The sequence below is a fragment of the Achroia grisella genome, unplaced genomic scaffold (assembly GCF_030625045.1).
Source record: "Achroia grisella isolate CSIRO2021 unplaced genomic scaffold, CSIRO_AGI_Agris_v1 utg782, whole genome shotgun sequence".
Classification (NCBI taxonomy): Eukaryota; Metazoa; Arthropoda; class Insecta; order Lepidoptera; family Pyralidae; genus Achroia; species Achroia grisella.
The window spans coordinates 5,014,304-5,025,425 of NW_026713022.1; the positions used below are offsets into that span (position 1 = coordinate 5,014,304).

The 11,122-nt window shown below is 33.9% G+C and overlaps 1 protein-coding gene across 1 annotated transcript; it reads left to right on the forward strand.

Annotated features, from left to right (window-relative positions):
- Positions 1 to 8,479: 8,479 nt before the first annotated feature.
- LOC131851350 (uncharacterized) lies at positions 8,480 to 10,135 on the forward strand. Its single transcript, XM_059201840.1, has one exon. It carries the CDS (start codon positions 8,480 to 8,482, stop codon positions 10,133 to 10,135), a length of 1,656 nt encoding a protein of 551 aa, XP_059057823.1.
- Positions 10,136 to 11,122: the final 987 nt, after the last annotated feature.

Here is an 11,122-nt window from a genome sequence, read left to right on the forward strand (position 1 = left end):
GAATTAATGAATGATGAAATGAAAACAGTCTTTATTGTGGATCACAGGTCATGTAAAGTTATTATCATTTAACATTATAGTGTTACTAACAATATTAACAGTTAGCAGAGAGTCGCTTAATTAATTATTGATTATTTAAAACTAAGCTATACACGCAACTTTGTCTATACAACCGGTACATATCGATTGATCGGGGAAATACTTGCCAAGCCCTCCACGCCAAATAAACTGACCATTGTCATATATTTAACCTATTATAATGCCAGAAGCTCTTTTAAATAAATGTTGTTTTAAGTAACTTTACATTTACAAGGATTAGGCATGCGATAATCAACATAGAAACCGCTACTCAATATTCGTTCAATCAGATAACATTGTCAGCGCTATGGATTTTAAGTTAGATATTTTCTACAAAAATATTATTATCATTTATAAATTCTTCAATTATATAATAAGCTCTTTTAAAATACAGCGCAGTGATGGCTGGCTTATCCGTCATACTCGTGAACGAGTGCTGCTTGTAGGGGCTGGTCTGCTCTTATCACTACGACTGATTTTATCTTATTGTGTATTTATATTTGACCCAAAAAATTAGCGCTAGTTGGTGGTTTAAATTCACACGTTTCGACTTGTAAATGTAAACTTACAAGGATTATTTAAAAGAGCAACAAACAAGTTTCTTGCTCGTTCTTCTTGTGATGAGACAGCTTTCCGAATGAGCGGCAGATTAAAAAAAATGTTATGACTATTCCAAAGTGCTTAAATTATGTTTATTAGAATAAAGGATTTTCTATTCTATTCTTACAGATGAATACGAAAAGTCGTTTATAAAATTCGTCCAAAACAATGGTTCTTTATCTCCAAATGGGAGCAATAACTCAGATTATATCAGCGGCTCCTAATACCTCTCATTAGGATCCGGACGTATTCGGGTCAACCGTATCAAAACGAAATGTGATTAAACTAGACCCTAATGGGAGCAGTCAATTCGCGATGTCCTGGGACAAAATCGTGTCCCTACCTGTTTTGTGCCATTAACCCCGTTCAACGTGTCATCCACCCCTCGCCCTAGCATTCTACACGTGTATCCCCCACTTAGGATCTCGGTTTCGGAAAAACCGAACGAGGGTGGATGGGGTTCTACAAGTGCAACGTTCGTTTTCTGTTTGAAAGTGGTTACACAATTGTCATTTTTCGTTTTAAAAATAATTAGCTAATTCTGTACCTGTAACAAGAAATGTCAGGTTCATTAAACAAGTTAGAGTTACATAAAATTTTTGGAATAAGTTTGTTACGTATTTTTAAAAGAAAGTCTTAAAATATTTAACAATTTTGATGATCCCAAACCAGATTTGTCAGATATTGAAACAGTTTGGCGTATAGGATTTTTTTTTAAACCAATTAAATAATTTTCTTTATTGTGTTGGTTTAGTGGAGCCACTATTATTGTGTAAATTAGTTTATACGTTTTCCAGTGTATAACTATTATCACATCTTAGGACAGTTCAAACAGTGCCATCTAGTCCCAAGCTAGTTTCCCATACACACTATTATCACATACTAATCTTAGGACAGTTCACACAGCGCCATCGAGTCCCAAGCTAAGCAGAGCTTGTATTATGGGTACTAGATAACTGATATCAATACTTATATACATTTATTTGTAAATACATACACAATATATATAGAAATTACAAATAATCACAATTATGAATACAAATGTTTGTATCGTGCGAGGAATAAAACCCACGACCATCGAAAGTTAGGCGGTGTGCTAAACCGCTAGACCATCGAGGCCGTCAATATCGATCTCTTGCTTCTTATCTATTTTTATGCCAAGTCTTGAGAAGTAGCCACAAAGGACCGTGCCTCAAACATTTTTATTGGTAATATCTATACATATAAATAAAACTGGAGTGTCTGTTTGTAATATTGAAATAACCGTTTTTACTACATGCATATGAATATAAATATAGTACATACACCGAAATAACATTTTTTGCAATTTTTGTCTGTCCCTTCGTCTGTTTGTTCCGGCTAATCTCTGAAACGGCTGAGCCGATTTTGACGGAACTTTTATTGGCTGGTAGCTGATATATTAAGGAATAACGTAGGCTACTGATATTTTAAAAAAATAAAGTTAAATTCCACGCGTACAATGTCGCTAGTCTCTTAAATAAGATTACACCAATTTAGTACCTTGTTTAGTTTGTGTTGTATAATATGTCATTATCCCATCGATTTTGGTCTACAGCGATTTAGTACACCGTCTTACTTCCCATGGTCCCAGGTAGCTAGGTAGATAGCTGATGTAGTAGGGAGTAATTTAGGCTACTTTTATTTTAGAAAAATAAAGTTAAATTCCACGCGGACGAAGTCGCGGGTACAGCTAGTCGTATATAAAGATAAGTGTGGCTATTATGGTTTTACTCGACTTTCTAATACATCATATTTATACGCTTACTCTTTACCTAATTTCATCTCAGACTCTTTAGTACAAAGTCTGTTAGTAATCAGCAATATCTGCTTCTTCCTTATCCCATTTATTTGTGGTCGGCGTAATGTTTTACTGGGGGGAAAGGGTAACGGGAACTAGTAACTCCAATTGCTAGCAATTACCATGTTAGGTCGACCTCCACGCGGTTCCCCCTGGAAACCATCGTGATAAATTCTTGGTGAATTTGTCACGATGGGCTAGCTGACCTGACCTCATGCTCATCTTATCATCCTCCACTGGTGGCCCGCCAGTGTAAACCGTTAGCGCAGGCGGGTGCACCATTCCATAATCATACACAAAACAAAAATGTTTTTCTCTTCCATTCATCCCTGTTCGCAGTCATCTCGTTATTTGCTCCCTTTCTTACCATATCATCTTTCACATAGTCCATTCATGTCTTTTTCGGTCTTCGTCTAGCCTTATAACCATCCACATTCATATGTAACACCTTCATTGGTCTGTTAATAATATTAGAGGTATATTTCTTACAATGTGAGTAACATTATTTTCTACCAAACTCTCATAAAGTTTTGAACAAGGTTTTTCTGGAAGGTTTTCTTATAATCCTGGTCCTTACAATATATTTTATAGAATAGAACAGAAAATTATTTATTCAAATAAACTTATATTTAAGCACTTTTCAATATATATTCATAATTTATTTTTTATTCTACCACTCATTACGAAAGCTATTTCATTTCAAAGAACGAGAAAGAAACTTGTGTGTTGCGGTTGTAAATAATTTAGTTGTATTGTTATTCTAATTTATTTGTATGTATTCAAATTTAAACTCAAATTCAAAATATCTTTATTCATGTAGGTCTATTACAGACTCTTATGATATGTCAAATCTACCGTCAGTTCGGAATGATTTCGAGATGAGAACAACTGACAAGAAACTCAGCTCGTATTCTTTTCAAATAAATGTTGTACATGTTTACAATAATACAGAATCATTTAAATTTAGGAGAATAGAGCTTATGCTATTGCACAGGCAAAAAGTCTAATCAATTAAATACATAAATGATATCTAAAAATATTAAAGTATTTTGTTCATTATTTATTGATTTAACAGAAATAACATGAAGGTTAAAATAGTGATCGTGTAGTAACGTTAGTATAAAAATAGTTCACCTACCGTTGTTGAGGTAATTGGCCAGTTTACCGCGTTTAGAACTGCTGACATGCACTAAAGGTATGTTAACCATACTGCAGTAGATCTCTAATCTTTTTATTAATAAGCTGGCGGCCCGACCCGGGTTTGCACGTGTTTTTAATAAAAAGTTCAAAATTATAATTTTAACACACATACCTCAATAAATATTGATGTCCTCTATAAAACTGTAGTACATCACTCTGATCCATAGCGTATGCAATGGAGAGGACTATGCCCGGAGTTTTTCTGCGTGATCGAATCAGAAATGAGGATATCCACAGAAGAACCAGAATGACCGACATGGCCCGAAGAATTGCGAAACTGAAGTGGCAAAGGACAGGGCACATAACTCGTAGGACAGATGGCCGTTGGGGCAATAAAGTCCTCGAATGGTGACCACGGACCGGAAGACGGAGCGTACCTCCAGCAAGGTAGACCAACGATCTGGTAAAGAACGCTGGATGGCGATGGATGCGAGAAGCGCAGGATCGATCGTCGTGGAGATCTTTGGGGAGGCCTTTGTCCAGCAGTGGACGTCTTCCAGACTGAGATGGTGATGCAATATAAAGATTTTTTTGGTATTTTGTTAGGTACGTTGGGTTACATTGTCGATGTTTTCATACGGATCCCCAACGCCTCTGTTCGTCAGGTGTTATGGAGGTATAAGAACGGTTAATTTAAAATCGGTTCATTAGTTACGGAGCACTATTCAATACAAAAATAAAATAATCGAAAGAAAAATGTTTACTCTTCATAATGTTTCTCAATATTTTAAACAAAAAAGTTAACAATATAGAAATGATCACAGTATTAATGTTACTTATTTTTAAATTTTCGAGTTTAGTACACACTATTAATATAACAAAAACGGCTTTTGACATTAATAATCAGCTCGTATCACGGCTAGAGCGACCTAGTCGACATATCGTGAGAGGTAAATTCATTTATTTATCATAAAAGTACTCGGGTTAAAACCCGTTTTACATTATTCAAATATTTTTGTTACCTTCCTAAAAGTTTACCTATTTCAGGCGCCCAGCAGGTTGCTTTGTAAGTTGTATTTCGATTAAAGGAAGTGAATTTTCAGTACACATCAGGTCAACATCAGTCTCAAGCAACAAAGTTCTTGTATTGTAAATTGGAATTACAGATACCCAGAGATTCTTTTTAATCCTGTTACTCCTAACTATCTTAAAGAAAGATTTTCATTTCTCGGAGAGGCACAAAACCCTGGCTTGCGTCACTACGCAAGCCATGGTTTTAAGGAGTTTTAAGGAGGAGGTTTGATGAGTGCATCAAACCTCCTCCTTAAAACTCCTTCACATATAGTTCCTCATTCTACAGTAAATCCTTCTCAGCCCATGCTGTTCGCCTTTGGAATTCTCTACCTTACTCCATTCGTAGCGCACAATCACTACCCATTTTTAAGAGCTCGGTTAAATCCCATTACCTCTCCACTTAAATTTCCCTGTATTTCTTCTTGCTATGTGTCTTGTTTCTTTGCATATGACATTGTTGTTTTGTACTTGCATTTCTGTATATTTATATATTTATATATGTATGTATATATTTTATATATACTATAATGTGTGTTATTTTCTAATATTTATTGGTATTATTATCCTATCCCCATTATTAGCTTTATATATATATTCTTCCATTCTATTCATGCGCCACCTACTAGTTTTGTATTTTCTCTACCTAAAGGTTGTCTGGAAGAGATTGCTTCTAGCGATAAGACCGCCTTTTGTACTTCCATATCTCTTTTCTGTATAATTCTTATGTATTAATTCTATTGGTGCAATAAAGAGTTTATAATAATATAATAATAATAATACCCAAAAACGCTGGTTACCTCACACTCATTATAGTAAAAAATGTAATTTTTGTATCAAGCGACTATCGAACGTAAAGCGGTGTTAAACCATTATACCACAGAGACCTGCTCTTAGTCTCAAGCAATAATGCTCTTGTATTATAAATTTGAATGACAGATACCCACAAAAGCTGGTTAGCTCACACTCATTATAGTAAAAAAATGTAATATTTGCATCAAGCGACATATACTTTAAAACGCTGGTTGTCTCTGTCACCACGTGGAGGTCATCCTGACATGAGACATTGCTAGCAATAAGATCATCAATCCACATTACTAACAATTTTCTTTCCCCCCAAAATACTGGTTATCACTGATGACTGTTTGCATAGAGCGAGGAATCTAACCCGCGACGATCGAAAGCAAAGCGGTGTGGTAAACCGCTAGACCAACGAGTCCATGGATACATATGTTTTACAACACAAATTAATATAGAACTTTGCTATATTAAATATATGCATTTTGTTTGACTTGCGAATACAATTTTGAACTTTAAGAGCGCGCTACTCAAGTACTAAACTATTAAGGTATATATACGGTACATATAAGGTACATTCGGTGACATACTCGGCCTTATTACAAAAAGATAAACCTGGTTTAGCACTAGTAATAAACCATTCACCAATGTATTCCTTATTACAAAATGAAGTTTATCTCTAAATCGTGATTCGTCTATGGTCTAAAGTTAGACCTGCGATGCCCCTAGTTTAACAGTGGTCTAAATGCAAAAAGTCAAACTCCATTTTAAAAATTCTATTGTAAGTTGTAGTTTTTGGAAAAATATTTTAACTAAAATTAAAAATATATTAAATAAACATTTTTAAAGCAAATTTTACGACAATAAAAATATATAAAAGACGTTATTTGTTATTTTTTCACTCATTTGACTTTGAAATAGTCACTATTCGACGATCCAATGATCCAATAAAAATATCTCGCCGTTCCTTTTCTCCGTCCGGACTCCTACTTGTAATTTAAAACTGATTTTAAGCCTAATAGTACATTAATAAATATTATATATTAATGAAATAGTTATAATGAAGACATAGATATATAGAAATAAATTTATTTTTAGTTTATACATTTTTCTTTGTACTAATATTATTTTTGATCTTTTCAGTTTTCTGGTAAAATGGAACGTAATTGTACGGTGACAGACATGAGTGACTGATTTCTGTATGGAATACATAATGAACGATTTAACTGTAGTACTAAGTAGTCCTCTGTTAGATCTGGATTCGTAATAATGTTAGGTTTATTCCAAGTATTAACTTTAGGAATGGTTTAAACCACGACCATCTAGACCATGTTTCGTCCGAGTTTTAACAGATTTTTTGTAATAAGACCGACTGTGTTTACGCACATTCGACGTAAGCCCGCTATATTTAGTTGCCCCAAATGTGGGGGACTGGGGACGGTGTAGACTGGGGTCACTCGAGACAAACAAACCAATTGTGGACACGATACAAGTGTATACGTGTTCTCTAATGAGTACCTGTCATATCTAAAAAAAAATATTATAAACGCGTCAGTTTACGAGTATGGATGGATGTTACTCTTTCATACATCATATACATACATATAATTATTATAAACTGCACCTGCGACTTCGTCCGCGTGGAATTTAACTTTATTTTTCTAAAATAATAGTAGCCTAAGTTATTCCGTATTACATCAGCTACCTGCCAAAAAATGTCCCGTCAAAATCGGTCCAGCAAGTTCAGAGATTAGCCGGAACGCACAGACAGACAAAAATGGTAAAAAAAATTATTTTGGTGTATGTACCGTATTTATATTGATATGCATGTAGGAAAAACGGTTATTTCATTATTACATGCAGACACTCCAATTTTATTTCTATGTATAGATAAATAACATTACAATACACTTGCACAAATAGGTACTATATTTCATCCAATATACCACTCATCGGCTGCAGCTAGCAAACGTAGAAACACGCCGTCCTCCAGCCCGCGCTGACCCCGCCGTAGCTGCATTTACTTACCGCGCATCAACCGACAGTGCCCATTCCGTTTACACTTGCATTGTGAAACGCTCATTAAGCATAAGCAATACTCGAACATTTTTGTTAAATCACATCATAATTATTTTACTCAGTGAGATATAGTCTGCCTAAGGTGGTACGGTCATGTCATGCGACAACCATCAGACCTGACAAAAACTGTACTTGATATGAGTACCCAGAAGCCTCGGCAGACCCCGTCTCACATGGATGTCTGTTATTGAGAGGAATTAAAAAAGCGCCGAAATAATAGACGACCCAGTACAGAATGTCCTGGCGAAGACTGAGCAGATGGGCCGACTTCAAATAAATGGGACCAAGCGCAGGCAAAAGAAGAATATAGTCCCGGGAGTACAGTGCTATAGATTCTAAAACTACGTGATTCTCTAGAATTTTAGATTTGGTGATAAAAACTTATTATAATGTCAAATAATTACTACCTACGGTGACTGGGTGCCAGACTTACTACTCAAATGATAGTAATTACAAAAGTTCGATACCTTTGATCTAAACAAAATGGACATTGGAAACACTACATGTGAATTCCATTATATAAATTATAGTTTCGATATAGTCTCAAACAATGTTTCTTGCTTTCTCTTCGAATTTTGCTTCACTTCTTACTCTTGATCAGTCAAAGATTGATGGTTTTTATTTATGTGAGTGAACGGAACATTGATTTATAACTTGGATATAGTAAAACTGAATTCCAAAACGATGGTGATGTCAAATATATTATTCTTATTATTTATGCCTTCATTTGCATTTGCATTCACATCAGTTCCATCCAATATATATAATGATACATCAATGATAGATTGTTTGATAAGAATTCTGCAATTTAATGTTATTAATGGATCTGACATTTTAATATTTAAAACACAAAATTATAGCTCGGCACGGAATGAGGATTTTTATCAAGTAATGATGGGCAAACTAGTTGAAAATAATATTCCAAGAGTTGTCATTGGTGATATTAATAGTGTGGAGTCGTCTAAAGAAATGTTGAAGTACAAAGAAAGTTTAGTGTGTTTTCTTTATTTTGATGACTGTGAAAGTTTATTCGGATTTAATATTACCATTATTGATAAGCCCACCAGATATATACTAGTGTTAGACTATTACGAGAAAAATAGATGTGATTCTGTGTGGAAATATCTTGGACGAACAGCAGCTATGTCCAATGTTATAATTATAACAAAAGATTATATGGACAATACTTACAAAATACTTACTTTCATGCCTAAAATAAACCCCAGAAAATGTATATTGGAGGAACGCATTAAACCAAAACAAGTAGGTGCTTGTAATAGTGTACTAGATAGTAGTAAATTGTTTCCTATAAAGAAACCTAAAAATTTCTACAAATGTCCTTTTAAAGTGGGTGTTAGAAACTATAAGCCTTTTTTTATAATTAATAATACCACAGACCTAAAGTTCATGGACATTATAAAACCAAATGATGATCGTTTAGGAGGAATTGATTTAAAGATTTTGAAAATCCTTGCTATATATTTAAATGCTACTTTACAAATGCATTACTTGAAACATTTAATGGAACCTGAATATGTTACACCACTTTTAAATGGCAGCCTGGATGCAAACGCCGGTGGTTTCTATAGAATCTATGGTAATGTTATTGAGTATTCACCAAATTATGGAACACAGATGCTTTTCTGGGCATATTCTGTTGTAAGAAGTCACTCATGGCATGGCATTATCTGTAAACTGGATCTATTGTTCTTATTTTTCCTATTTTATTTATATTATTCTATAATATGGTACGTGTTATGTTTGTTTGAAGAAAGGACTGTATCTTTTAAATTTACTTTGTTGAATAGTTGGGGTTGTCTGTTCGGCTGTACAGAGTTACCGAAACCAATGACTATAAAACAGAAAATATTGAATGCATGTTTTTTGTTTATGTGTGTACATTTTATAGCATATGTGAGTATAGAGCTATATTCAAATTACACGATAGCAAAACCTCCAAAAATATACAGAACAAATAAAGAAATAATGAATTCAGATAAAAAACCCTATGTGTATAAATCTGTTGTAATTTTTATACAAGAAGAGAGTTTTAAATTATATATACAAAAAGCAGACGATTGTAAATCTTTTGACAATTGTTCAGCACAAATTCTCAGGAACGATGGTGTAACTGTTAGTATTGATAATGCGTTTGCAAGATTTCAAGTAGAGTCAGCTGTGAATAGTGAAGCAGGAGCACTGAGGGTCAATGAAAATATAGTATCGCTTTTTCATACCATATTGATCAGAAAAGATAGTTATGTAGTAAAACATTTACAAAATGCAATGAAGAGATTAAGCGAAGCTGGTATTTTTGATAAATTTTATAGAGAATCAGTTGGTCTGATTGTACTTGATAAATCGAAGATATTAACTAAAAGCACGAAGAGTAACAGTTACAGTTGTCAAATGGGTTGTAGTATTAATTTAAGTCAAATTGTTGGAATCTTATATATTTGGATGATTGGATGCTTTGTATCTATATTAATTTTTATTATAGAAGTCTATTATAAGAAAACAGACCTAAATGATACCCGCAAGGAGTTCTAATGTCACTTAAGATAATAATTGATGTTATAACAGTAGGTTCACGTGATCGATTTAATAAAAACATTCTTATTTTTGTATCCCTGCTTGCTTTCTGTGGTTACAAATTTTAGCTTAATAACTTTATAGCTTTTAAAAGAGTCTTCGATATTCACCTATTTTGAAATTATGTAATCCTTGTGTTTAATGCAATATTGTACTGTTAAATACATTAAGTGTTAAATACGTGTGCAAGTACCAGTAAAGTAATTTGAAACACCTAATATTTTGGTTTAATTGAAACCTATGTTGTAAATATAGCGCCTCCACTATAGTAGAGTGAAATTGAAGAATAAGTAATCATTACATAGTATACCTATGTGTGATGATTTTGAAGCGGTTTATTTTAAAAGATAGAGTGATTCTAAAGGAAGGTTTATATATGTAATACATGTACACCCGTGCGAAGCCGGGGCGAGTAGCTGGTAAAGAATAAGGCGATGCGATAAAATAGTGAGCAAGCACTATACCATGTGCGCTGTAGCATGGTGCTGGAGACAGTTTCATTAACGTTTCGTTTCACACTTAAAAGTTGCCGCGATTTACAAATTATGACTTAGTATTTCAGCTGTACCACATTCGTTATATATTAAATCATTAATAACTGTATTAACTTAAATGTAGCAATTGTTAAATGTTAAATTAGTAACCATGATACAGCGCACATGATATAACTTACTAAATACTATGCTAACGCACTGATAGAAATCTATACTATAATATTATAAAGCTGAAGAGTTTGTTTGAACGCGCTAATCACATGTACTACTAGTTCGAATTGAAAAATTATTTTCGTGTTGGATAGTCCATTTGTCGAGGAAGGCTTTAAGCTATATAACATTACGCTACGACCAATAGGATGGAATAGGATGGAAAATATTGCAAAAGGTGGGGAAATGAAACGCAGACGAAGTTGCGCAGGTCAGCTAGTGTTAGAATAAAGACGAAGTC

Bases quoted from the DNA above. Each gene is read 5' to 3' on its own strand.
- LOC131851350 (XM_059201840.1), top strand. From the start codon at position 8,480: ATGGGCAAACTAGTTGAAAATAATATTCCAAGAGTTGTCATTGGTGAT.